The sequence below is a fragment of the Populus trichocarpa genome, chromosome 4 (assembly GCF_000002775.5).
Source record: "Populus trichocarpa isolate Nisqually-1 chromosome 4, P.trichocarpa_v4.1, whole genome shotgun sequence".
In the NCBI taxonomy this organism is placed as follows: Eukaryota; Viridiplantae; Streptophyta; class Magnoliopsida; order Malpighiales; family Salicaceae; genus Populus; species Populus trichocarpa.
This window is the reverse complement of record NC_037288.2, coordinates 6,077,818-6,105,276: the sequence shown is the minus strand read 5'-3', so window position 1 is coordinate 6,105,276 and position 27,459 is coordinate 6,077,818. Positions and strand designations below refer to the sequence as shown.

The following is a 27,459-nucleotide window of genomic DNA, read 5'->3' as shown; positions in this document are numbered from 1 at the left end:
TGTTTTATTAGAAAATGAAGATCCAATTATCATCACATCTCTTTACAACCTCACACGGTACGTCACGCAGTATAGGTGGAAAGAAAACAATAAAACAAGCATAGTGGGTACGTACCAAATGGGTTTGAATTAAGCGTGTTTTTAGGTGTGAAAAAAATATTATTTGTTAAAAAATTATTTATTTTTATTTAAAATTATTTTTTAATAATTTTAGATTGTTTTAATATATTTCTAAAAAGTAATAATTTAAAATACAATAACTACAGCGACAACAAACACGCTAGGAAGAAAAAGCTAAAGCCACAACTAAAGTAGAAGCAGGAAAGTTTCTTTACATTTACTGTATTGATCGGGGTCCCTCCTCCTCACGCGGTAAAATGAAAGAGAAGAGAGGAACGAAGGGCAGCAGCTCTTCGAACCTGGTCCCTCAGAACTCCTCTGGAAATTTAGACCTCTCGTGTTCACATGAGACTCCAGACTCCAGAGTTGTTTCCTGGAAAGAGTAAATACATGCATGTTCGGTAATTAGATAGTCAATAGACATCACTTAAATTGTGCATAATAAATCCTACACAGAGAGAGGGATATCCTGATCATAAAGGGGGTTTGCTTTTTCGTTGCCATGGAAGGTAAAAAATTTAAAAATCATAATGAATAAATATATAGTATGTACAGTCTTTAATTTCTTGGTAAAAAACACAAGAAAAATTTTGTAATTTCCCTTTATAACAATATCAATTACTCTCATCTTACAATAACTCAATACAGGAAAAGTTATAAAGTAAAAATATTAATCCAAATTGATTCAATTGTTTTTTTTAAAACGTCAAAATGATATTATTTTGATCAATTATTTTTTTTTAAATAATTAATGGGTTAAGAGCTGAGTTTTATCTCATGTCATGGGTCAATCTAGGTTTGTAACAAGTTAGCTTAAACAATTTTTTTTTCAACTCGGATTCATTCAGATACCAAGATTGACTCACCAGGTTAGTCTAATTTTGATAACCAGGAGGGCTACAATCCAATAATCCATGCTTATTTTTATTTTTTATTAATAAGAGAAAATGTTCTTCATGTGTTTTATAGAATATATATATATATATGATTGAATATGAATGACTTATTTTAACATATTAAAGTTAGCTTTAAGAGATTATATCTTATATATATCTTGTCTTTAAAAAAATTTACTTTCTTACTATTAAGTTATAAGATGCTGAATTAATATGTTTTTGATATTATGGTATAATATGTTTTTTAAAAATATTTTTTATTTGAAAATATTTTAAAATATTTTTTTTTATTTTTTTTATTTTTAACATTAATACATTAAAATCATAAAAACACACTAAAAAATATTAATTCAAAATTTTATCAAGTAAAACACTCTTATATTCGGTACATTAAAAAAAATTATCATATAATTCCCAGGTACCACTAAACTTCTCCTTGACTAACAATAGTATAAACAAATTAAATTCAGTCAAATTTTTAAAGTGCATTGAGTGAAACGAAGTCGTTTTCCACATATAACCACCAATGCGCTTTCATTAGCTTGTTGACATGCCCTCCAACTTGTGCTCATGGACCCCAAACTTGACCTTGTGGTTGACTCAGTTTTCTCTCCGTCGCTATAAAATCTCTCCCCATGCCTCTATCTGCACGCCAAGTTATAACATTCACCTCCTCCTGTCTTAGTTCTTGACCTCAAGCTTCCTTCACTGTCCTTGATCTTCAATATTCCTGTATATATAAAAATGCAGGTGAGAATCAACTTCCTCTATATTAATTTTCTGCTAGTGACTAGAGGACTTAGGTTTTGTTTGGCTATGTGTTTGGCATGAAAAATATTATTTTTTTATGCGAAACACATTTTGCACTACATGCAGGAGCACCGCGTACGTCGCAGTCATGCATGAAAGAATGAGTCAAGTCTTTATTTCTTGTATTTTTTTTAGTTTGTTTTGATGGAAAACTTGCTTCTTTTCTACAATTCTGAGAATTTTATTAGCTAAAATATCATTTTGATCATTGTTTAGGGCTTATCTCTTAGTAATGTTAAGTGATCACTGTTTCTTGATTATCTTGATATATATTGATTTATAACAAAATTAACTTGAACTTATTTTGTCACAGAAAGCTATGTTGAAACTGGATATGCATGATGAGAAAACCAAGAAAAAGGCTATGAAGACAGTCTCTGGTTTCTCAGGTATTTTTTTTTTATATCTCCATGATCATATTAACTTATAAATCAAGATTATTATTGAATATATATGAATTTATTTAAAAATAATTAAGTGGTTTATTTTGTGATGCTGACATGCAGGGGTGGATTCAATATCCATGGACTGGAACGACAAGAAATTGACAGTAACAGGCGACATCGACCCAGTAAACATAGTGAAAAAATTGAGAAAGTTTTGTCACGTAGAGATAGTTTCTGTAGGAGAAGCAAAAGAGCCTGAAAAGAAAAAAGAAGAGCCAGAGAAACAAGAAGATGAGAAGAAAGATGTTCATCAAAACGTGGATGAGTTGGCGAGGGCTTACAGGGCCTATTATCCTCACGCGACCATGTATTACCATGTTTCAAGTGTTGAGGATGGTACTAATGCTTGTGTCATTTCTTAATTTTTATTTTAATTAGATGTTAAAAGAAACTATTTCTTAAAATATAAAATTTCAATTTCATAAACCCTTTATATTTGTTTTGCGATGATATTCTAAAATCTAAAATATATAACTAAAAGGTTATTTAATGTTTAAGACATATAATGGTTAATCAATATATTCAAGTGCTTGAATTTCTTCTTCTTAATCTAAAAAACTCCAAGCTTATATTAAAAGTTTGAATACCTTTAAAAACAGTCTCAATCAGTAAGACTTTAAGACCCTCCAATGATAGGGTCAGTATATTTATGAGAAATGTATTAAATGATTTAAGGCAATAAATATTTTAAAATAGCTTTAAATTTAAGGAATAAAGATGTTTGTTCTTTAGTTTTAAGTTAGTTAATACTCTGAAATTTATGTATCTTTATCTCAAGAGATAAAAAGTTATGAACTCTTTACCTATATGGTTCAAGAGATATTTATATCTTCTAAACATTATCGTTTTCAGAGAAGAAAAAGGCTGAAAAGTTCTCTGCTTTTAACGATATTAATGAGAGACAAATATCTCGTATATTTTATTAATAAGATAGTAAGTATAGTAAATCTCCTAAGAGACATTGTATACATCTATAAGTATAAGAAAATCATTACCTTAATATGAATGATTATTGTAAATAAAAATATATGATGATTTATCATGTTTTTAATATTTATATTATAAATGATCATCTAGGATCATATATATAACCTTAAAACTTGGTAATATCTTGTTAGAGTATGATATGTTCACTAGATCCATCAAATTCAAGTTTTTTGGATCTGAAATATTTACTTGATATATTTTATTTAAAAAATAAATTTATTTATAAAATTCTTAACAAAAAATTAACTATATATAAGGTGCCCCCATCAAAGGCACCCCCACCTGACCCGTTCGGATAATCGGATCCCTACAGTGTCTATCCCGGGGCAATTCAACCTCGTGGATTGCTCTTATGCCCCTGCCTTTCCTAGATTGCCTCTGCTAGCTCTGTTTGCGTAAAGCTCGACCTTTAATTTTCTTTTAGGACTAGTTTCTTCAAAGCTTCAAACTTTGTTGGATCTTTGAATATTTCAGTTGTGACTTAAAATATCATTGATTTCTTGGCCATGTTTTTGGACTAGATGCTGATAATGAATCTAGAACCTAGAGTGGACTGTTTCCCTTCGAAAATAGCAGGCTTGACCCTTGAGATTCTATTAATTACATGGTATGCCAAGCACACAAGAACTCCAAGGTTACTGCAGGGACGGCGGCTAGAATTTTACGAGTGGGGTATCGGATTTGAAAATAAAATAATTAAAGGAATACAGGACATAATATTGGGGTGAAAATATGTAATTTCTATCAAATAATCCGTAATTCGAATGGCTGAATTAGAAATGCTTAAACAAAATGTAAAATCTTGCAAGGTTTTGAGGATGCCATGTCCATCGGAGCTCTTCCTGTCTTCTGCAAGCACAGACACAAACCCCTCCTGTGCTAGTGTGATTCTATTTATAAGGTCGATCCTGTGCTGCTGCTGCTGCTAAATTACAAGCTTAGAAAGTAATATACGAGTCTTGCATTGTTGACTGGACTTGCTGTCCTAACGCGTGATTGAAAGGAACAGAACACCAGTAGATCTTTCATCTTGACCATAAAGATTTGGAAATCAAGATGATGTACTTACGCTGGCTAGAGTTGTTTCTACGAAAGCGGAATCGTGGCTTCCGTTTTATAGACAAATCGCTCGAGGGACCGGGTTAATAACCATGGGAGAGATTAGAAAACAAAGCATTCGGTTTTTATTAAAATTTTAAATTCTTTTTATATATTTTTAAGTAATTGTTTTTTAAAAAATCAATAACCAGCTGAGCTGCTGTTGCTTCTTCTACTTTTTGTGTTGAAAAACATCATTTTATTTGCTTTTCTATATATATATAAATAAATAAAACAAAAACCAAGTTGAAAGAGAGAACATAGCTTATTTGATAGATATATATATATCTCAACCATACATGTAATACATACACATTGATGAACAAGTTATGTACTCGCTTGACTCTCATGAAGTCAATATTTAGTTATAATTTTGATATGAATGATTATGGTATTGGGGAGATGAGTTTGTTTTTAATATATTAAATTTAATTTAAAAATATCACCAAAGTATGAAAAATAATTTTATAAGATGATTTAAAAAAAAATTAAACTATTTATCGATTTATATATTCCTTAGGATCATAAATCATAGCTAATTTATATGAGTGTGAGTTTTTTCAGAAAGAAAAGTGAAGGGAAAAAAAGGGTAAATCTAAAAAATACCACCCAATTATATATGTAGCTAGTATCAATGTTACTATGAAATGATGTTTAATATTAATTTTACCCTCAAACTTTTAGAAATTCTCGATTAAAAAATTTCATCTATTTTTAAAAAAAATTGTGTATATTTTTATCCAGAATATGCTAAATTGTTTCGTAAAAAATAACTTCATTAAAAAAAAAAAAAAAAAACCATCAGAAAGTACAATGATTGTAAACGAAGTCGTTTTCAACGCGGGAAACACCGAAGTGCCTTCCTTCAGTGGTCCTACAATCTTGCCTTTACTAACCATAAAAACACCACTGAGAACCCTTTCACCTCATCACCAAGTTTTTCTTATTTAGCTCCTCCTCCTCCTCCTCCTTCTCCTTACTTCTTCACCGCAGACCCTTTCATTTACTGTCTTTGATCTGAAATCTTTCTTTGATCAAGTCTCTCCAAGCTATAGATATGAAGGTGAGGATCAGCTCTCTCTTTATATATCTTCTGTTAGATGACATGCATGCATGCGTGAAATTAAGAATCATGAGTAAAGGTCCCTTTCTTTTTTTCTTCTTCTTCTTTGAGGTCGATCATTAACTTATTTTGATGAAAAACTTGCTTCTTCTCCATAATTCCGAGAGTTTCGTTAGCTTAAATTTGATTGTTTTAGCCATTATTGTTTCTATGAGATAATTCTTGGCCCATTAAACCTTGACAGGGACGTCATATCATCTTTATCTTTGATTAAAGTGATGTTTAGTGCATTAATCCTTGATGGGGTCATGTTATAATTATCTTTAATTAATAGTGATGTTTGGTGATCACTGTTTCTTGATTATCTTTGTATTTATTTATAACAAAACATGATTTTGTTTTGTTACAGAAAGCTGTGTTGAAATTGGATTTGCATGACGAGAAAGCCAAGACAAAAGCCATGAAGAAAGTCTCTAGTCTTTCAGGTATTTATTTTTATTTTTTTGAATAATTTGTGATTAATTTTCTCAAGAAAAAATAATAATTGAGCGGTTTGATTTGTAATGCAAAATCTGCAGGGGTGGATTCAATATCCATGGACATGAAGGACAAGAAGTTGACAGTGATTGGGGACGTTGATCCAGTAGACATAGTGAGCAAACTGAGAAAGCTATGTAACACAGAAATAATTACAGTAGGACCAGCAAAAGAGCCAGAGAAGAAGAAGGAAGAACCCAAGAAAGAAGAGCCAAAGAAGCAACAAGATCCGAAGAAGAAAGAACAAGATGCTGTGGACGAGCTGGTCAAGGCTTACAAGGCCTATAATCCTCATATGACTACATATTATCATGTTAGAAGTGTTGAGGATGATCCAAATGCCTGTGTAATTTCTTAATTAGATGTTAATTAATAAATATTAATAAGAGATGAAATAAGTGAAAAATAAATTTTTATATATATGTTGTGATTTTGGAAAATTTGGGTGTTATATATTAATTATTAGAAATAGACTACAGTACAAGTTGGCAGTGGGGTTGCTTTATATTTAATGAATTGTGGGTCTTATTTTGGAATTACTACATAAAATCTTGGTGCTGATTTTTCATTAACTATTTAATATTTTAATATATATAGGATATATATCATGTCAAATCTTAGGTTTGGCATTTGTTGACATTATTTTAGTATACAATTGCTTGGTCGGTTGATCTTATAAATAGAATGAGTCAATTTGTTCATGCTAAAATAAAATTGATTTTTTTCAGCTCTCTTTTATTTTTAAAATTCATTTCAAAACTATATTAAAAATATATTTATTTTTTAATTAAATATTTTATTTTTAATAACCCAAGATTCAGGCGGAGTCGACCCCAATTATGTTCTTGATAGACAGATTCTACCGTGTGAATATCAATTTAACAGCTGAATAAAAAGGATAAAAAAACAAAGAGACTTGCATCACTATAGCGTAAAGATGGCCAAGCTAGCCAGTCATTATTTTTTCAGGGCAGTGTCTTCATGTAAGTGAAGACATAGTTATCCTCCCGCAGCAAAGTTGATGGCTAGAGTAAAAGGTACGTAGGTGCTTCATTTTCAATGCCCAGAAAGGCTATATTTAGATCATTTTATACATTAATTAAAATGATTTTTTAATGAATTTAAGCATACACCCTTATCACTGATTTAGTATATTAAATGGAATAGATTTTATAATATATTGATTCAAGAATTCCACCTTGAAAGATTAAAAAGAAAGATCGAAAAGCGTCGAAAAACCATCTCCGGCCACAAAAGTCTCCCTAAAAAATATTTAGATTATTCTCAGACAAAGAAAATCTCGTAATCGCTTAATTTGTCGTGCATCAACATGTATCAACCATCATGCATCGACTACCCAGGAGATTTAGCAATGTCGTCTCCTTCAAGCAATTTAAATCCATTTTTTTGAAGTTTTACTTTTTGGGTCGGGACCATTCTTGCAAGGCCTCCCTGACCAAACCATCGAGGTTCGAACTGGGTGGAGGCTAAACTTGCTTCAGCCGTCATGCATGCATGTCGTCCATCAGAGGAGACACTTTTAGAGAAGGATGCCGTCGTACGTACGTAATATGATAGACATTTACGTACCAAGGGAGGGACCATTTGAAGGTTAGCTAGCACTTGTGATGGATTAAAAATATCACAGGCTCTTCTGTACAGAGGAGGTTTATTCTCTAGCAAGCTAAACACAACCCTTCCACTTGATGATAAAAGGGTCTTAATCAAAATGGGAAAAAATGTTCCTCAATGTCATCATTCATGAGGTCATGTGAACAGCAGCCCTTCAACTAATTACTTGTATAAAAAAAATCGATTGTTCGATGGAAGGTAGATTTTTTTTTAGAAAGTTTTTTTTTTTTAATAAATTCCAGAAAAGTAAATTAATTTTTTATGTTTGGTAATATCATAGAAAATAAATTGAAAATATTTTTCAGTGTTTGACTATGTCATGAAAAATAAGTTAGAAAATAAATTGTTAATATTTTTTTTAAGTTTATTAAAATAATGAGTAACAAATCTTACAAATTAAAAAGTTGAATAAGAATAAAATTAAAAAAAAATTTCATAAATTATCTTAAATAAAATAAATAACAATCAAAATAATAGAGATCGAATCTAACATATAGAAAAGTTGAAAGGTGATGAAATTAAAAAAAACTATAATTTCATAAATTATTTCAAATAAAATAAATAACAATCAAAAGAATGAGGAACAAATCTGATAGATAAAAAATTTCAATTAAGAAAATGATAAGAGAGAAGCAAATAACAATCATAAAAATGAGGACCAAAGTTGATATAAAATCAAATTAAATCAAATTCTAAAAGATGAAATTGAAAAAAAAAGATTCAAAACAAAATATATAGCAATCAAAAGTTTGAGGACTAAATTTGATATAATCAGCAAATAACATGATATTTTTAAAATTTTCACAACTTCTAGAAAGTGTTTTCCGTTCAAAATAAAAGGAAACACTTTCCTGAAAACCAAACCAAATTTTTCTTTGACTAGAAAGTGTTTTTCGTTAACCCAACTTTCTTAATGAGAAACAAACACAAGAAAGTTTGGAAAGTGGTTTCTAGAAAACTGCTTTTCATGAAACAAACAGGATCTAAATAAAAACTTGGGAATCATTATGGTCTCCATTTAGTCCCCTATTTGTTTTTCATTCCTTTCCTTTTTTTTAATTTCATCTTGGTTATTTTTTTTAATTTTATCATCGGATTTTTTTTAATAATCATTTAGGTTGCTTTTGAGTCGACCAAGTTAATTTAATCATGCTAGAGCAAACCCCATACGGTTTAATTTTAAACCCGAGCTAAGCAAGGAGAAGAGTCGAGATGGTTTTTATCTTGTTAATTTCATCCTTTATTTTTCTCTATTTCATCCTCATATTTTATCGATCGATATGGTTGTCTTTGAACCAGTCAAGTTGACCGGGTCATGACGGGTTAACTTTCACACGATTTAATTTTAAACTTGGATTAGGTAAAACGTTGGGTCGAGAGGTTTTGTATGTCAATTTCATCAATTTTTTTTTTAATATCATCCTCAAACTTTTTTTAACAAGTTGTTCCGGATATTTTTAAACCGGTCAAGTCGACTGAATCACGTCAAGGTAACTCTCATATAGTTTAATTTTAAATCATACTTATCAAATAATCAAATTAAAAAGTTTCAAGATTAAACTGTTAAGTTGAATTTGATAAAAAAACAGATAATTTTTACTGTTTAATTTTTTATTTTTTTTTTAAAAAATAATCCCCGGTACTGTAAACAAATTAAAATATTCAAAGAAATCCGGTCATTGTTGAGGATGAGATATTTGAGAGGCATCAAATAAAACCCACTCTGAGGACGTAATATATGGCCAAAAACATGCAGGATTTTTGACCAGTTAAATATCTTCATGCTTATAAATTATTTTTATAAAAAAAGTAAACATCTTTATCCATAATAAATATTTTATACACGTGTCCTGTCATGATTCCATTAGTTTATGTTTTGATTTTAGTGGCATTCGTAGATGTAACGATATGATGGAACATGCTGCTTTTTGACTGCTTTTTTAGCTGCCTTCTTCCGACAATTAAAGCTAGTTTTGGATTTAGGCAATACCGATAAGTGTATATTGGCGTGAAGAAGCCTCTCTCTATTTATGTTTATCTATCAAAGGAAACTCAAATAGGTGTTTTTAATTTATCAAAACACTAATTAGCTTGAGAGAGAACATAGAAACGCCATTTTTTATTTTTGCGTTTAAAAAAAAATTAGAAATTTTTTATTTTTTTCTTTGCTTTAAATTAATATTTTTAGATGTTTTCAAATCATTTTAATGCGCTGAAATAAAAAATAATTTTTTTTTTTTAAAAAAAAAACATCATTTTAATACATTTCTAAATGAAAAACACTTTAAAATGTAACCGCAACCACACTTCCAAATGGGCTCTTAGGATAGTGCTTTCATACACACATGGACACACAAGGTAAGCTCTACTTATTATAAATTCACTTTCATAAATTTTGAATTTTACCACAAAATTGTTTTAGGAGCTATAATGTCTTATACAATAAATTCAACATTAAATTACTATTTCAAAACAAAAAAAAATAGAGACAACATTAAATTACTATCTCGAGATAAAAATATAATAGAGATAATGGAGACAGATATAACATTTCTCTTGATATTTAATATTTTAAAAGTACAAAAATTCAAAATAAAATTATCTTAGAAAACATATTTATTTCATTTGTATATCTTTCAATCAAACAATATTCTATCTCTTTTGAGTTTGTTATTTTTATTTTAATACACTAACCAAAACACTTATAAATTTTGAACATGATGGTAATTGAATTATAATTTCATTGTCACCATATATTTGCAATTAGCTCCATAGGAGAGAGAAAAACAACATCGAGAAACTAGAACACCAACTATCTGGCTAGTAAAAGCATTACTAATCCATTCCCTCCCATATTAGGAAGGAAAAAAAAATAATGAAGGAGAGAAGCATGTGCGAGGCTCGTGATCTTATCCTTTCTCAGTCCCAAGATTTCTTGCCTTCATCTTCTTCTTTCAACATCTCAACCCAATTCTTCTGGACTTTTTATTAGTAGTCATGATTCTGCTCTTTTTATTAAGTGCACTGATGCAGGTCGTATTATTTTATCTTTATGTGTTAATGACATGATTATTACTGGTGATGACATTGATGGTATTTCAGTTTTGAAGATAAAGTTAGCTAGACGATTTGAAATGAAAGATTTGAGTTATCTTTGATATTTCCTGGGTATTGAGGTAGCATACTCACCTAGAGGTTACCTTCTTTCTCAGTCAAAATATGTTGCAGATATTCTTGAGCAGGCTAGACTTACTGATAACAAGACTGTAGATACTCCTATTGAGGTTAACGCAAGGTACCCTTCTTCTAATGGTTTACCTTTAAAAGAACCTACTTTATACCGTACTATTGTTGGGAGCTTGATATATCTCACCATTACTCGTCCAGATATTGCATATGTTGTTCATGTTGTTAGTTAGTTTGTTGCTTCTCCTACTACTGTTCATTGGGCAGCTGTTCTTCGTATTTTACGATATCTGCGGGGTATAGTTTTTCAGAGTCTTTTACTTTCATCCATCTCTTCGTTGGAGGTGCGTGCATACTCTGATGCTGATCATGGTAGTGATCCCACAAATCGCAAGTCTGTTACTGGGTTCTGTATCTTTTTAGGTGAACAATCTATTGTTTCTCAATCATCCACCGAAGCAGAATATCGTGCCATGACATTTACTACCAAAGAGATCGTTTGGTTACGTTGGTTACTTGCTGATATGGGATTTTCATTTTCTTATCCTACTCCTATGTATTGTGACAACCAGAGTTCTATTTAAATTGCTCACAACTCGGTTTTTCATGAGCAAACTAAGTACATTGAGATCGATTGTCATCTTACTCGTCATCATCTCAAGCATGACACTATTACTTTGCCTTTTGTTTCTTCTTCCTTGCAGATTGCAGATTTCTTTACCAAGACGCATTTCATTTCTCGTTTTCGTTTTCTAGTTGACAAACCCTCGATGCTTATAGTTGCCGCATCATGAGTTTGAGGGGAGATGTTAAATAATATTTATTTAGTCTTATTTATTAAGGATATAATAATATTTTCAGTTTAACTTGTATATAATTTCTTTGTATTTAGGTTAACACTAAGTACTCATAATAAATAGATTATTGAGAATTTTAGTCTTCTTTTTATGTTTGATCTTAATTATTTTCATAGATATGACGTTTCTCTCGGTATTTAATATTTTGAAAGTATAGAAATTCAAAATAAAATTATCTTAGAAAAAATATTTATTTCATCTATATATCTTTTCAATCAAACAATATTCTATCTCTTTTGAGTTTGTTATTTTTATTCTAATACACTAACCAAAACACTTTATAAATTTTGAACATGATGGTAATTGAATTATAATTTCGTTGTAACCATATATTTGCAATTAGCTCCACAGGAGAGAGAAAAACAACATCGAGAAACTAGAACACCAACTATCTGGCTAGCAAAAGCATTACTAATCCATGCCCTCCCATATTAGGAAGAACAAAAAAATAATGAAAGGAGAGAAAAGCACGTGCGAGGCTCGTGATCTTATCCTTTCTCAGTCCCAAGATTTCTTGCCCTCATCTTCTTCTTTCCACATCTCAACCCAATTCTTCTGGACTTGTTCAAACCCAAGAAACGATCCCTTTTCGTTTGGATCCATGCTAGTAGATAAAGCCCCATAAGCAATCCCACAAACAGAAGCTCCTAAAGTAAGAAAAAGTGTCAAAAACATGAACCATTTTGGCACATTCCATATATGCTGCTCCATGACCAAACCTATCACGTTCATTGATGCAAAGGCAAGTGCCATAGGTGCCCCAACGGATACCAAGACTCTCTTTATGATTCTATAAAGCACCTCTTCTGGGATTTCTTCGTCGTCATTGTTGTTGGTGTTTTTGGAGGTTTTCTTAATGCTACTTTCTTGTATGGAAGGTGGGGCGCTACCAAAGCCTTTAGCACTTGCTTGCACTTTCCATGTTGCAGGTGGGTTGTTTAGGGTTTTTTGTATGCTTGTTGGGAGGATAGAAGGAGCCATTGGCTTCCATGGTGAAGAGTTTGCAAGATAGAGGGGTGATTTTTGTGAACAAACTAGAGTATTCATGGTTTCTCAGTTAAGCTATACCTTCTCTCATGATGCTAGCCTTATGCTATGTGTTCCATGTATCTTATCCAAAAATAAATGGATGGAAGTGCCTTGGTTCCAACTTCCATAGATATTTCTTTATTTATATATCTTGTGATGATATTTTGAGTAAAATTCTTGAGGTCCCATCCTGCACAAATGGACAAATTTGTTCCTTTCTGAAGAATTTACTCCCATATAGCTAACCGACGATGATTTATTTTAAAGTGTGATAACTACTACTACTCTTGAGGATGAAACTATCTCAAGTTCAAGCTGAGTTTTGAGGTCAGATCTCAAGTTTAACAAAATTATTTAGGACTTCAAACACATCATGCTGTAAAATTTTCATTCTATAACGGAAATCATGGCGGGGCAAAGGCCTAGTTTGATCTGCTTCAAGACCAAGAATCTCAGTGGCCCTTGTTTCAAGTTTATTAAATGTATTCTAGCAGCAACATCACAGGACAGACATAATTTCTTTCACCTGATCATGCTGTGATGATAAGGTCGTTTTCGTACTAGCTTACATTACACTATTTGTATTGTACTGTATACGTTTATGATTGGAGAAATTGTAGCTACCCCTTATTTCAAGCCTTAACCAGCAAGGGTAGTTTACTTGATCTCCAAGAGTATTGATGTACCATCTCTTTAAGTTAATGAAAATTGACTGAGGAACCTAGGAGAGCCACCAACTCAAATTGTTGTTCATGTATATGACCATGCTATGTCAGAACAGCAGCCCACCTAGTGTGCAGCAGCCAGTCGATCACAGGAACTGCTGAGAGGGCATCTGAGTTAACCAGGAAACGTTGATGCTGCAATCTTTAATCCGAGGTCATGCTCTTCTGTGGATCAAATGGATTGATCAAAGTGAGGAACCACTAGGGACCAGAAAAGAACATACCACTTCACAAAATATCTATTTGATTTTGTAAAGCATTGAATCTCATATATCCCAACACAAACACATACACACACTTCTGATTGATACAGTTCAAGCTGTATCATTTATTTGGTGGATAAAGTCATGAATAAAAACATGGGACTTGAGAGGAGCCTAGGAATCAAGAGGTGAAAAATGAAAATCGTTGTAGTAATATCATCATAATATAGATTCAATCAGAGAGAAAAAGGAAAGAAATTAAAGGATGATATAGAAACTAAGAAACAGGCTAGCCACATCTGCTTTTATAATGTCAAAAAGACCACTCACAAACCGCAATTTAGTTCTTTAATAACTTACACAGAGCTAATGGCAGGATATGAGCCAAGACGCCAGATGCAGACGTCCAAGGTTATCTGCCCATAAGTACCAAGGAAATCATTTGGTACTAGAAGGCACCCCAGCGATGGAGGGTCATCAACTCTGGTTCGGACATTTCTTGTGGAAGATTGGAATCTGATATTGCTTCCCTCTGCTCTTGTCATAAGTTCGTAAAAGTACCCTGGCTTTGATGAAGAAAGCCCCATACAACTAACAGTGATCACATGTCCAAGAGTATCCGATCTATTATTCAGAATGAATAAAACACCTTCTTTATCTTCTTGAAGAATACAGAATTTGTCATTGACAGTAATGAAAAGAGGGAAGCTGGTATTGAATTGGAAACTTGTCAACTTGCCTAAATGTTTACGTCTACAGTGTAGGTACAATTGCTTAGATGAGCCCTGGAAGTTGCAACCCAACAGGGGGCATGTGCACAGCGCATGGCTACAACACTTGTCATGTTCGTATTTCTTACTGAAACAAATGTTTTCTCTGCATCCATACCTCCAATTGGAGCATCGTACTTTCAGCGATTCAAGAACCTTCTCAATGGCACGACAACGGTTATCACCAATGGGCATAGCACAAGAAGGACACTTATGTTGGAGTTTTTTGCTGCATGAAGAACAAGCTACATGTCCATTCTCACACTAAATTTCCCAGCAAGAACACAGAAAATAAATCAAGAAAAATTCTACTCACGAGACAGAATATCATAAATGTCATATAATAGCTCACATAGAAACTAAAACATTGAATCAATGCAAGAAAAATAGAACTAATTTTTATCATCTACTGATACAGATCTCTATTGAGGAAATCAATGTTATTTCTGAGTGATCAACTTTTCAACGTTTCATTTTCTTGAAAGATCCAAGCATCCACATTTTTTTTAAAAGAGTGCTTTAAGAGAAATTATGAAATTTTAATAAACACATGTTGTTTATAACTGGAGGATAAAAAATGTTCTAAAGTATGATGAAAACCTCTCTAATCCCCATGACATCTTTGACAACTTTCTATATAATCATAACCTGAATGCAATTTTTTTGGCAGATAAGAATGATGGTCTTATTCCTAAGAGTTCAAACTTCAACTTCTCTGACAATATTACTCACAACTTCAAACTTCATAATCCTACAAGAACATCAAGACAATAGATCTCCAACCATCCATTTAAATCTCTCTCCGCACCACATCTGGAAAGTTACCTTTGAAGCACAACCACCATTTCCCAAGAAGTACCTGGTTCAATTGTTAAATTTCCAGCTCCTAAACCTCAATCATGCAAGGCAGTATGAACTTCATCCCAATCAAACAAGTGAAACTTCAGTCCATTACATTAACTAGACCACATAAAAGAAAAACATTCCAACTTCCATAGCCACTCCACCACACAAACTGGAAATTCTTACAAGACCAGATATCAACTTCCTATTCATTAACATCCAATGTCTATCTTCTTAGCTACCAAAAGATGTCAAATGATAACAGCCTTCGATTCTTATTTCAAAACTAATGAAAGCATAGCTCTGATATATACACAAAACAACTATATAAACAGAATAGAAAAGTTCAATTTCAAGAAAACAAGCTAAAAAAGAGGTCAAAATCCTTTCTCGCACGCCAAATAATCCCAAGAACAAATAATCAAAACCCAGATACAAAATCAAGAAACTCAAAGTATCTAACCATAATCTGACTAAAAAAGCCAAATCTAAACATCAAATCTTAGCCTAATAAGCCAACAATCCCTTACCATATTCAACATGCGCGCGCGTAAATAAACTATCATTAAAAGCGAGGACATGACATGCAAGAGGAAAAAAACAGAAACAAGAAACAAATACCTGAAAAACAGGAATGGTCAAGGTTTCACAGCAGGTGGGACAATCAAGAACTTCTGGGTCTGATAAAGCTACAAAAATAGCTCCATTTCTGCTGGGCCTCACAAGGGTAGGTTCTAGAAAGATTGGACTCTCATATAATCTGGGTTGTAGTAGTTGTAGTCCCACAGTTTCCATCTGATTATTTTGTTGTTGTGGTGGTCGTGGTGGTGGTCTCACTATTTCTTCCACCTCCTCCTCATCTTCTTCTTCACTTTCATCACTTGTGTCTTCATCATCATCATCTTCTTCTTCTTCTTCTTCTTCTTCTTCTTCTTCTTCTTCTTCTTCCTCACGAGCAATTTCTTCCATAGGAAATTCAGGAGGAGGAGGAGGAGGAGAGGAGGGAGAAGAGGGTCTTTGTCTTTTCGGCCTTGGATAGCTTGAACCTTCTCCATCTTCAAGTATGAATTTTCTCATCTCTTTATCTCTCTCTAAGCAAAATTAGATTTTTTTTTTACCGAAGTGAAACGTTATTATCAGTAAACAACAACACCTTATTATCAGTAAACAACAGCCTGTTAATTCTGAAAATACTATTTTCCCTTCAAGTTTTCACAAAATTACAAACATGCCCAATATATAAAAATCCATCTTTAAGGCATTTTTTCCACTTAAGCAGCCAACTAGAACTTGCAAAAGAAGTTCTCTCTTCTATCTATTTATTATTTATTAGTTTCTCTTCATCAATTTTTAGCTTTACAGCCAGCATTATCAATGGCGTACCCGCATGCTTTGACTACAATAAATTGCTTGTTTTGCGTTTTACTAAGGTTAGGTTGATGAATTATTTACTTCTATGGGATCTAAGTACTCTCCAAGTAAAAAAAACAAAATTGAAATCCATGACCAAGATTGAGTTTTTTTCCTTTTTAAGATAAACCCAGTTCAAAAATTTTGGATTTTCTTATTTTTAGTTACATGGGCAAAGAAAGATCTGAGATATGAGGGGTTTTGTTCTATATTTTAAGTGATAGTATCGGTTATTGGGATTTGCGATGAATTGTTACTGTAGCTAGTTAAAAACAACGGTCATGAGGAGAACTACTAGATAGTATGGTTCTTCTTATAGGAGTTTTGAAGCTGCTCAATGTGCTTGAAAATGGACGTCCTCCGTATTTGTTTGTGGCTTTTCGTTCTTGTATGTGAATGGCCCTTGATTCAATAAAGCATATGCAATGTTGATTTAATGTGCAAATGAAAAGATAAAAAGACAAGGAGAATATGCTTCGCTGAAGACATTTTGAGATACAATATCCTAAAGTGAGTGTGGTATTGATGACTTAACAGCATTGTCTGTCTTTTGGCTGATGCATAAACATTGATAGATGGGTGAACTTGGGAAGTATGGCTCTGTAACCGAGTCAACAGCAGGTGCTGATCCATGGTGACCTGAGTGTCATCAACTTACAAGCCATATGAATTTACCTTGAAACTCACCGTTGTTGTGTTGATTGGCCCATAACCTAGTTAAATTTATGTTCGGATTTTTTTTTTTCTTATTTTGTGATTCTTTCATTTCAAGGGTAGATTGCTGCACGCAGAAATGGGTAATTCTTGGTTGATTTAATGCCAAATCACCTTTTGCATGGTGCCCAAATTGTGCTGCTTTTCACAATTGAAGGGAGATGCTGTCCATTGGCTTCCTTCAGGTTTTAAGCAGATAATTTCCCTTCATAGTGCTTCCTGAGTTTGTTCTATTCGTTAATTGTTTGTAATAGAAAATTTGAGGCCTTACATTCTGCTCTAGTTGATGGAAATAACCAAGTAATTGGAAGGCTTGTTCATTTGTCTTCTGACAATTGCCACTTTTGAATCAGGGAACTCTTTTGCTGGTCAGTGGATACTCTCCAATTAGCTGTGACAAACTTCTCTGCAGACAAGCATGTGTTGTGGTTAGATCATGTCTCTTTTTTCCTCAACCTCGAATATCATTTCGTTCTGTTTGCTTAACTTGTTTAATTCTTGTCATAGGATCCAAGCTCCCATCAAAATCGCGGCAAGCTCTTTGTAAGTACAATAAGATCAGACTCTTGAGAGGATGATGTCTGATCGGAAACCTACTGCTGATGATGTTTTGGAAAAATCTTTCACGGTTTCTGATTGAGTTAACTTTGATGAAGAATAAAAGAACAGCTGAATCCTGCTAGACCTTTTTTTTGCTGCCTGTTCCTTTCTATGCAGCAATGGATGGTTCTGCTACCACTGGAATGAGTAGCTAAACATTCTCTCTGTCAAAACAGCCTTAAACATCAATAGGATTGTAGACTCATAACATTAGGATAGGTCATTTTGCTGCCTTCTCTTGGAATTGTTTGTTGATGTAATTTTGGCTTAGAGAAATGCCACCCATGGACATGAATGGCCAAACATTGTCTACCAACAACTGTTACACTCATAGCAGGGTTTGGTTGTATTTTATGTCATTTGCCAGTGTAATGCACACACGGTCAATATTCACAGCTATTGGCAGAATCCCTGATATGCTCACTGCCATGTGTTTCTGTAATGTCTTGAGATTTCTTTCAGAAAGGGAAAGAATCTTGGCATTGCCTTCAACATATGGGAATTCTTTATTTTTTCCAAAATCAAAATGAAATAGCATACGAGTTAGTGGCTGCTTGCCACTCTTTTCTTTTCAAGAAAATAATGTTGAAGCCCAAGAACCTATTATTATCATCTTGTATCCTCGTACATTTCTAGAAATTGTCATATGGATAGGAGAGATTGAAAAGCTTTCAGGGGTAATGTTGCATGGTTTTCATTTTTATGGACTGAAATACATAACACAGGATCTAATTTTTATTCCTCTCTCTAAACAGCCCATAGATGGACAAATTCCAGGACATAACCAGAAGCAAAGGCTAAGGCTATTAAACTTGGCTCAATTAATTCAAGTCTCATGATGAGTTACAAGTTAAATTTATTTAATTAAAATATATTTTGACTGGGTTTAAAATTAATTTGCTTGATTAAATGGGTGTCAAAGTCAATTTTTATCCGATATTTTTGAAACCCTACTCCAAATGAGATCTGGATCGATTCATTAAGCCCGGAAAGGTTTAATACCACTGGTTAAGTTAACAGTTTACTCTGAATAAAAAATTCACGGTTTTCTTTGGTAATAAAACAAAGCGCATATTCCTTAACGAAAGTCCTGGTCTTTTTCGGTTTTTCCTTTCAATTCTGATATCCCAAATTTCCAACTTCTCCCTCTCTTCCTCACCAAGCCTCCATAGCTCTCATTTCCATGGCGTCAACACCAAACACAGCCAATAACACCGCCACCGCCATTATAACATCACCTTTATTCCTCACCAATGAATCTCTACACTCAATCCTCGCACACAATTCCTTAATTCAACACTTCCATACATCTCTCCCCACTACCTCTTCCACACTCCACACTCCAATCCGTCAAAGCTATGACCTTTCACAATCATCCTCTCTCCTTTTGATGCCCTCTTGGTCGTCTACTCCCTCCCTTCCTTATATAGGTGTCAAGCTTGTCACCTACTTCCCTCAAAACTCCGCACTAAACTTGCCTGGAATTCATGCAAGCTATGTGCTTTTTAGCTCTACAACTGGCCAGACTTTGGCTTCAATGGATGGCACTGTTTTGACCCTTTATAGAACTTCTTGTGTATCTGGGCTAGCATCAAAAATATTGGCTAGGAATGATAGTAAAGTTCTTGTGATGGTTGGTGCTGGTGCTTTGGCACCCCATTTGATAAAGGCTCATCTTGCTGCAAGACCCAGTTTGCAAAAGGTGATAATTTGGAATAGAACAGTAAAGAAAGCTTCAGACTTGGCTGAGAAATTGAAGAAAGAATGCATTGGAAATGATGGGGTTTGTTTTGAAAGTAATGGGAATTTGGAGGAAATTATTGGATTGGGTGATATTGTGAGTTGTGCTACAAATGCTGATGCACCTTTGGTCAAGGGTGAGAAACTGAAGCAAGGAGCCCATTTGGATATGGTGGGTTCTTTCAAGGAGACAATGAGGGAATGTGATGATGAGGCAATAAGGAGAGGAAGAGTGTTTGTTGATAACGAGGCTGCTTTGGTGGAGGCAGGGGAACTTGTAGGTGCTTTTGAGAGGGGGGTGACTAAGAAAGAGGATGTGGGATTTTTGGTGGAGTTGATCAAAGGGGAGCAAGTTGGCAGAAAGAATTCTGAAGAGATCACCGTGTTCAAGTCTGTTGGTTCTGCAGTTGTGGATTTGCTTGCTGCACAATTGGTGTATGAGAGTTGCATCAAGGATAAGTAATGAGATTGAGTATATGAATTGTTAGTAGAAATAAAGCGATGGTCAATGCTTTAAAATCTAGAAAAAATGGATGGTAATGGATGCTATGTATCCTAAACAATGAGGAATTCCCACTCGAAATCTTCTTTCTGCTTGCCATCTACAAATGTTTTCTGTAATGATCTTTTTCCTCCTTGAATTCAATTTGTCTTTAGGAAGCTCTTGAAATGTTGCTTGAAATCTACAAGCTATTCACTTTTTGTTTGTAATGGATCTCAAGGACTCAATTTAGATCACTGTCTTTTAAAAAGGGACGGTTGAATACATGCATTCACCAACTTGTCTTTGCATTCACCTCACAAAAGTTGCCTGCTTCTGACTAGTTCTATCAAAACAGCTGGGGAGTCAAGTATCAACATTGCAAAAAGGAGCTCGGAAAAAATGGATCTCTCAATGATAATTACTAGCTTGAAAAAAATGGCCACGGATACAAACTACAAGAATTTTCTTTTAAGCAGCTTGGAAAACTGGATTTCTCAATGATCATTCTAGCATTGTTTTTATATGGCATTACTACAATTGGATAAATACATATGAACACGAACTGCAGAAATGTTTTTAACAAATAGACAGACACGTTTGGTTCTCAACACCTAAGGATACAACAAACCATCCAGAAAAAACTGGATTCTGGCATTATGTTAGTGATCGTTCTGATGAGTCGGTTTCTTTTTCGGCAGCCTGCTTTGGATCCTTGGGAATAGTAAGTCATTCAGCTGTCTTTCAGCACTATATTCTGTAGTTGCCTGCAAAAACAATGGAGTTGGGAGAGAGAAGTATGTCATGAGTAAAGGAAGGCCAATTTGAAGTAAGCCAAAAACATTTGCATCACTAAAAAACAAACTAATTGGTAAATGCAGCTGATCAACAGGTACTGATAACTGCTTACAGAAGCACATACCTGTGAATTGAATGCAAACCGCAGCGTTTGGATTTGTGTTCCAGAACAAACTCTCAAATCAAATCCAAGGGAATCTACGTCAATAATTGCCGCCTCCTACAATATGATAAAACAAAACTAATTATTTATGAACTGCAAATAAGCAACAGCAAACTGGAGTAGTGTTTCATGCATGGCTATGTTCAACAATGGGTTGCCTAGCAAAACATGCAAACAGAAGTGAGATAGGCACCAGTTCAACATAATATTATAAACTTGAGGTTAAATGAAAAGATTTCCTACACAGGGTGTAATTTTCACTATTAACTGATGAAGCAGATTTATGTGTGTTACCTCCACTTGAATACCCTTGCATCTCCAGCACAGAGATTTAAAGGCCTGTGTAATCCTTTCTCCACCAGCTTTCATTAGAGATATGATTCTGGCTGCCGAAAGTGCAATTGCATCAGGTTTTGCTTTCATAAAGTCTTCTACTTCGACCATAGTCTTTACAGAACAAGAGGAGAAGAATTAGTTTCTTGTGCATGTACAAGTTCCAACAGCATATGACTTGATCATTCATAGGGTGCGAAAATAGAAATAAAAAATGATAACTAAGAAAAATTGTCATTTCACCAACTCTGATTATCCAGCACTAATTGCTGCAAAATGTGGACATCGAGCTTGTTGCAAAGGAAATAAAAGGAAGCTCTCTGGGACTTTATTCTGAAGTAAGCAATCAATTTATTCAGTAATCAAAATGTTCATAACCACGTTTGATTGACAACAGTAAATGGTAATACTGACAGCAACAACAGAATACAAGTGGAACTTTTATCAAAATATGATTGTAGAAGTGATGTTAATTGCAACAGGATACATGGACACATCTTGTGTAGTGAGTGACAAAACTTGACAATATTATTTTACTAAAGCTCACAACAGCAACTCCATTGTTTCAACAAGAATGAGGACAGAATCACAACCAATGTGCAAGAGTCTCTGGAAAGTATTGCATATTCCATTATAAAAAGAAATTTATCTGCAACCAATGAATGTTCAAATAAAGATAGGAAAATATGCTTATATACCTGGTGTCCATGAGCTGAAATCAGCTGAATTTTAATCATCTCCAGCTTGTAAAATGAAGTTCCACTTCTTGGGGCCTCATCCTTCTCCGATTCCTCTGCCCACATTGAACTATCTTCAGATGATCCTGACTTGTGTTCATGACCATTTACCACACCAGATTCTTCTAGTTTGCCTTCTACACTTTTCCCAACCTTATTTATATCAGCATCACAAGACTGATTGCCAGACATATGCCTCTGGATGTCAGAGTGTTCTTCCATGAAGGCAGGTCTAATAAGGCCCTGGATAGCTAGACCAGCAGGAGGCTGCTCCATCCAGTCTATAGGATCATCTGAAGCAACCTATGCAAAACAAAAAAGAAGGAACATAGAAATGCATGAACTCAGCTAAGACTACAAACCATGGCCATTCCACAATTTCATAGTGATGACAATTAAAAAATACACTTTGCAAGTAGAAAGCAACCGTTTATGCATTTTTACACTGACACAAAACAAATGGAATTTGCTTCTTCCTAAAAGTGCATTAGGTCAAAGATATGCAATGGACAAATACCTGAGCCAGCTTTTTGGCAAAATACATTGGATGAGAAGAACGCATCGTCTCTAATTTTGCCCAGTCTCCAAGTTCCTCGTCAGAATCATCTTCCTCGTCCGAATCATCAAGAACAGCCACCAAGTCCTACAGCCAAGACAGAGAAACACACCCGGAAAAAAATTGTTCAAATACTTCTGCATTTTAAAGCTAAAACCCAACAGCAAGAATGGACTGAAAAGAAAGAGAAACCAAACCTCATCATAGTCATCATCATCCTCATCCTCATCGCCCCCATCTTCGACATCACTATCTTCATCTTCAATTTCATCAACCCCAAAATCAATTTCAGATGTACCCAATGACTCCATCTCACTGAGCATCTCCATGGCATCAAAACCTATAATGGCTTGCTGCATTTTGCATAAAAACTCATCAGCTCAAGGGGCATTTGAGTTCCCCACTTTATTAAACATAGAAATCTGGCTAAGTGCTTATTAATTGCCCTTTTCTTTTCCCGTCTAATAGCATCTATTCTCTTCTTTGAGTTGTCTCTTAAAAAATTACAAGGCCAAATAGAATTTAAGAAAATACCACTTTGTTTCCAAAACCAAAAGAGAAGGTTTTCTACATCTGAACACCAACCTGGCACGTCAATGCAATAAACAGACAGAATATTGCTAATATGCCATCCCTTGTCTCTTGAAAAGCTACAAGGTCGTGCAATAAAAATAATACGCCACATTTTGTCCAAAAAAAATGGTTTCGTTCATAACTTAGCATCAACTCAATATGATGCAATTCACAGGATATCCAACCAGAAAAGACATTCCATACCACAAAATTATTTTCTGTAGTTAGTGCTTGCAAAATGTCCTCATCATTCTTCACTTGAAAGTATATATCTGCAAGGCATCAGAAAAAATTAACATTTCAATATGCAACAACACTTCTGCACCCAGATTAAAGTTAGCGTGCAAGACAATGATGAATTTCAAGGGCTTGACTTACTCCCATGTTCGTCAGTCACATAAGGCAAGTCTGGCCAGATAATGTTCTCATGAAAATCATCATTTATCACACCAGTCAACATTAGTGTTGCTTTGCTTTTCGCCTGAAATAACACCCTACAGGCAACATTAGCTCTGCAAACTGGCATAAAATAATAATTTACATGAAGATTTATCATACAATGAAAGTCCTAATGGCTTGAGTTTATGAGGACTCAATGCATTTCATCCACTCTGGATTTATAACAAATATATAGTGCTTTGCAAAAAAACCCATACATGATGTCTTTCTTTCCTTACTTTCCAACTCAATCTCCTAGTCTGCTGTTTGTTTAAGCAGGTGGTACTTGTCTTAGAAAGTAGCTTTGTATGAAGGATAATTGCTCGATGTAAGATGTAATTAAAGACATTCAGAAGGGAATCAAGGTAATAACTTGCCCTAGTTAATCTTTTACGATTATTATGCCAGTGTCAAAGTAAACCTTCTTTGATGGCCAATGTTGAAAAGTTCATTTCAGCAGGGTCTAATTATCGGCATTATCACCATTGCTTCAGATCAAATATGAGACTACAAAATTTGCAGATTTTCTATTTTGAAATCAATATGCAACCATCATTTATATAGATTATAGAGGTTAAACAAAGAGCTCTAGCTTGATGGCTTGAATATTGTGCATAGGTGAAAGGTCATATACTCAAGTGATGTTGTTATAATGCATGGTACTGACATGTGTTATGCTTATATTATAGAAAAGCACTAGGAGCAGCAGAAGTCATTCTTTGTTGAAGTGATGACTAGAAAATGTAATATGATACCTCAACGATAGTCCTAGATGTTTCTTGAGGTGTAAGCATAGCATCACTGCTTGTTTCTGATGCTGACACTGCAATATCCTCAAATGGATGGTATCGCATTTTACCATTCTGCTCTGAAGATTCCAAGTTCGAATCTAAATTCTCTGCAGACGCTTGAGTCTTACTCTTTAAACGACTGCTCCTTCTAAAGAAAGAACCACCATTTAATCCTTGAAATTTATTCCTGCAATAATATTGATAACTACTTGTCCTTAATATCAGCAACTACTTATACAATGTTGCAAAGCATTTGAAGAAATAAGAACAAAACAATGAACCATTAGCAAACAAAAATTAAAACATTTTCCATTTCCAGAAAAGCATAGGTAAAGTCCTCGGTTTTATGGTAAAAAATGGTAATGCAGGATTTAAGAGTTCCAATATTTTGCCAAAATATGACAATTTGAGATCACATACAAACTGGAAGGAAGTTTGTGGTATATATTATTTCTAAAAACGAAAATCTTGTGTTCCTTTTAACATCCTTTACCTTTCAAGTTTAAATGCTAATACTTGAGAAATCACCTCTTTGTAGTACATTTTCTGATATGTAACTAAAACATAATGCTGAGCAAATTGTTTTATGATGTGAATGCCCAAAGCCAGCTCTAATCAACACTTGAAAGTACAGGCTCCACAAGTTAGAGTGCAGGTTTGAGTGACACTAGGCCCAAATAAAATCTACTCACTTTCGGAGCTGAGATCTCTACAATATATGAAGACCCTTGAGTTCATGCCTTGATTAAGACTACCTCATAAGATCATAACCCCTCTAACCACTATAAACTGTCAATCAACCAATTCATGACCATAATTCACTCCTTAATTCCACCAAAAGGGCAACAATTCTCACCTTCTATCACCATTTTATACGTACATAACCTCCATCAACACACCCACAGCCCCTTCACTTTATACCAGTTCCCCGTTGTAGCCTGCCAAAGATACTAACTTAAGCATAAAAAAGTTTCACCTTTGATTTCCTTTCTTTACGCAGATCCACGAATAAGCTAAGCTTAACCAATCCAGAACCAGGTTCATTCCTTACTTCTGTACCCCAAAACTCCCAATTTAACTTCAGATTAAGAACCAGAGGAGCTGAGAAAAAAAACAGGTGCATTTCCACTAATCCTAAAAAAACCCAATTTCATTATCTTGAAATGTAACAGAAAAAACTTTAACCTTGACAGTAGCCAGTGCAGCAAAGCATAGAATCGAGAACAAAAATACTACTCCACACAGATGGCAGAGAGCAGTATAATTTATTTAGCAAACACATTAAAAGCTCTAAAAATACAGAAAGAACAAAAGGGTATCTAAACCAACTGCCATACCACGAATCAGAGATTGCATTTCTACAAAAACTCTTGCTTTTACAGTACAAAATGGAACCAAAACTAAGAAATGAAGCTATTAGAGATAGCATGTCAAATATCAATGATAATAACACACACTAGAGTGGCAAAGATGCAATTCATGTGGCTAGAATGTTCACATTTTAAGCTCTTAAAAAGCAGAAAGCTCTTAAATTTTGTTTTTAAGTCACCAAGAAATGGCAGAGCTGCTGCGTGGCAAGGAGGAGCAGAAATTTGCAGCAGGAGTGGTAGAGGGGGGGAATCGGACGGCTGTGGTGGTTTCAATCATCATTGCCATGGCCATCATCATTTCTTCTGTTTGCTCACTGGTTTTTCTTTCAAGGTTAGGGAGCGTAGCTTAGCTTGGAAATATCTGTGCAAGGAAGAGGTAGCTGTTTTGAGGATGAGCATCTAGGTTGGGATTCTCTGCAAATGCTCATACACTTGCATTTCCTCCTATTGGACACATGTTACATAGTTTAACTACTTTTGTCTTGTATATGCTTTAAAAGACAAAATCTTCCATCTACTTCCTTCTTTTATTATTTATTATTATCGAGCCAACTTTTATATATTAATACCCTTGTTAATTGCATTTCAGTGTTTATTGTGGTCTGTTTGGCGTATGATGTTCTTTAAAATATTTTTTTATTTAAAAATATATAAACATATTTTTTTATATTTTTATATTTATTTTTTATATTAATATATTAAAATAATCTAAAAATATAAAAAAATAATAATTTAAAACAAAAAAATAAATTAAAATTCAATAAAACTCCACTACAAATATAACCCCATCAAACAAGCACTTGGAGAGGTTATTCAGACTTAAAAATTAAGGTACTCATGGTAAAATCTTTGCTTGTCATCTTTTCTTCAATACAATTATACGAATTATTAATTATTATTTTTAAGATTAGTTTTTTTTGTTTGGATTTTAAACATATTATTTATATATTTATAATAAATATATATATTTAGTAGTAATAATAGTAAAAATAATGATAATAATAATAATAGTTGTTGTTGTAGTGTTGTGATGGTAACAATATTGCTGCTACTACTACTCCTCTTCTTACTATTACTAATAATAATAATAATAATATATAATAATAATATGGGAGAGAAGAAGATGAAGAAGACTAGTGATAATAAAAATAAAAATTATTAATAATAGTTGTTATAATTATAGTGATAATAACACATAGTAATAACAACAAAAACAAAAACAATAATAATAGTGATAATGATTGTGGTGTTGGTTGTTAAAATAGTAATAATATTAATAGGAATGATGTTATTATTACTAATAATGATAATATTAGTAATAATTATGGTGATGGTAATAGTAGTAGTGGTAACAACAATAATTTTAATAATGATAAAAATAATTAGTAATAGTAATGATATTATTTATTAATAATAGTAATAATGATAGAAATAATTAGTAATAGTAATAATATTATTTATTAATAATAGTATTTATAGTAATTTTCATCTTTATTTTTTGAATTGCTATTTTTTAAAAATTCTTTTGTATGATTATAGTTTATTTTTCTTTA

The 27,459-nt window shown here is 33.4% G+C and overlaps 6 protein-coding genes and 1 long non-coding RNA gene across 13 annotated transcripts; 4 read left to right on the top strand and 3 right to left on the bottom strand.

The window, feature by feature from the left end:
• Nucleotides 1-1,650: 1,650 nt before the first annotated feature.
• On the top strand, nt 1,651-2,698 carry LOC7468345 (heavy metal-associated isoprenylated plant protein 39). 2 transcript variants are annotated; one of them, XM_002305230.4, is made up of 3 exons: nt 1,651-1,766; nt 2,140-2,215; nt 2,333-2,698. In XM_002305230.4, the coding sequence occupies exons 1-3, from the start codon at nt 1,761-1,763 to the stop codon at nt 2,632-2,634; spliced, it is 384 nt and encodes a 127-aa protein (XP_002305266.3). In that variant the 5' UTR covers nt 1,651-1,760; the 3' UTR covers nt 2,635-2,698. The 2 variants fall into 2 exon arrangements, with proteins under 2 accessions (XP_002305266.3, XP_024454307.2); XM_024598539.2 differs by lacking the exon at nt 1,651-1,766 and adding an exon at nt 1,824-1,901.
• A 2,549-nt stretch (nt 2,699-5,247) lies between these two features.
• LOC7468346 (heavy metal-associated isoprenylated plant protein 39) lies at nt 5,248-6,397 on the top strand. Its single transcript, XM_002305231.4, has 3 exons — nt 5,248-5,420; nt 5,830-5,905; nt 5,999-6,397. Exons 1-3 carry the CDS (start codon nt 5,415-5,417, stop codon nt 6,313-6,315), a joined length of 399 nt encoding a protein of 132 aa, XP_002305267.1. The 5' UTR covers nt 5,248-5,414; the 3' UTR covers nt 6,316-6,397.
• A 3,919-nt stretch (nt 6,398-10,316) lies between these two features.
• Nucleotides 10,317-12,766, bottom strand: LOC7468347 (uncharacterized protein PAM68-like). 2 transcript variants are annotated; one of them, XM_052452078.1, is made up of 2 exons: nt 12,151-12,766; nt 10,317-10,528 (listed from the first exon to the last, which is right to left on the bottom strand). In XM_052452078.1, exons 1-2 carry the CDS (start codon nt 12,677-12,679, stop codon nt 10,509-10,511), a joined length of 549 nt encoding a protein of 182 aa, XP_052308038.1. In that variant the 5' UTR covers nt 12,680-12,766; the 3' UTR covers nt 10,317-10,508. The 2 variants fall into 2 exon arrangements, with proteins under 2 accessions (XP_052308038.1, XP_002305939.1); XM_002305903.4 differs by lacking the exon at nt 10,317-10,528 and having other exon boundaries at nt 11,936-12,765.
• A 269-nt stretch (nt 12,767-13,035) lies between these two features.
• Nucleotides 13,036-16,334, bottom strand: LOC7494532 (E3 ubiquitin-protein ligase SINA-like 7). Its single transcript, XM_024599489.2, has 3 exons — nt 15,824-16,334; nt 13,950-14,623; nt 13,036-13,551 (listed from the first exon to the last, which is right to left on the bottom strand). Exons 1-3 carry the CDS (start codon nt 16,277-16,279, stop codon nt 13,542-13,544), a joined length of 1,140 nt encoding a protein of 379 aa, XP_024455257.1. The 5' UTR covers nt 16,280-16,334; the 3' UTR covers nt 13,036-13,541.
• A 104-nt stretch (nt 16,335-16,438) lies between these two features.
• Nucleotides 16,439-18,334, top strand: LOC112327248 (uncharacterized). Its single transcript, XR_002981388.2, has 3 exons — nt 16,439-17,511; nt 17,680-17,754; nt 17,834-18,334. It is a non-coding gene; the product is annotated as an uncharacterized LOC112327248 (long non-coding RNA).
• A 651-nt stretch (nt 18,335-18,985) lies between these two features.
• LOC7494533 (protein SAR DEFICIENT 4) lies at nt 18,986-20,442 on the top strand. Its single transcript, XM_002305232.4, has one exon. It carries the CDS (start codon nt 19,110-19,112, stop codon nt 20,127-20,129), a length of 1,020 nt encoding a protein of 339 aa, XP_002305268.2. The 5' UTR covers nt 18,986-19,109; the 3' UTR covers nt 20,130-20,442.
• Nucleotides 20,443-20,611: 169 nt separating this feature from the next.
• Nucleotides 20,612-26,323, bottom strand: LOC18097544 (uncharacterized protein At3g49140). 5 transcript variants are annotated; one of them, XM_024599485.2, is made up of 10 exons: nt 25,393-26,323; nt 24,501-24,723; nt 23,686-23,801; nt 23,512-23,579; nt 22,932-23,087; nt 22,696-22,821; nt 22,140-22,481; nt 21,403-21,555; nt 21,070-21,165; nt 20,612-20,914 (listed from the first exon to the last, which is right to left on the bottom strand). In XM_024599485.2, exons 2-10 carry the CDS (start codon nt 24,605-24,607, stop codon nt 20,810-20,812), a joined length of 1,269 nt encoding a protein of 422 aa, XP_024455253.1. In that variant the 5' UTR covers nt 24,608-24,723; nt 25,393-26,323; the 3' UTR covers nt 20,612-20,809. The 5 variants fall into 5 exon arrangements, with proteins under 5 accessions (XP_024455253.1, XP_024455255.1, XP_006384112.1 ...); XM_024599487.2 differs by having other exon boundaries at nt 26,035-26,323; XM_006384050.3 differs by having other exon boundaries at nt 23,686-23,788; nt 26,035-26,323.
• Nucleotides 26,324-27,459: the final 1,136 nt, after the last annotated feature.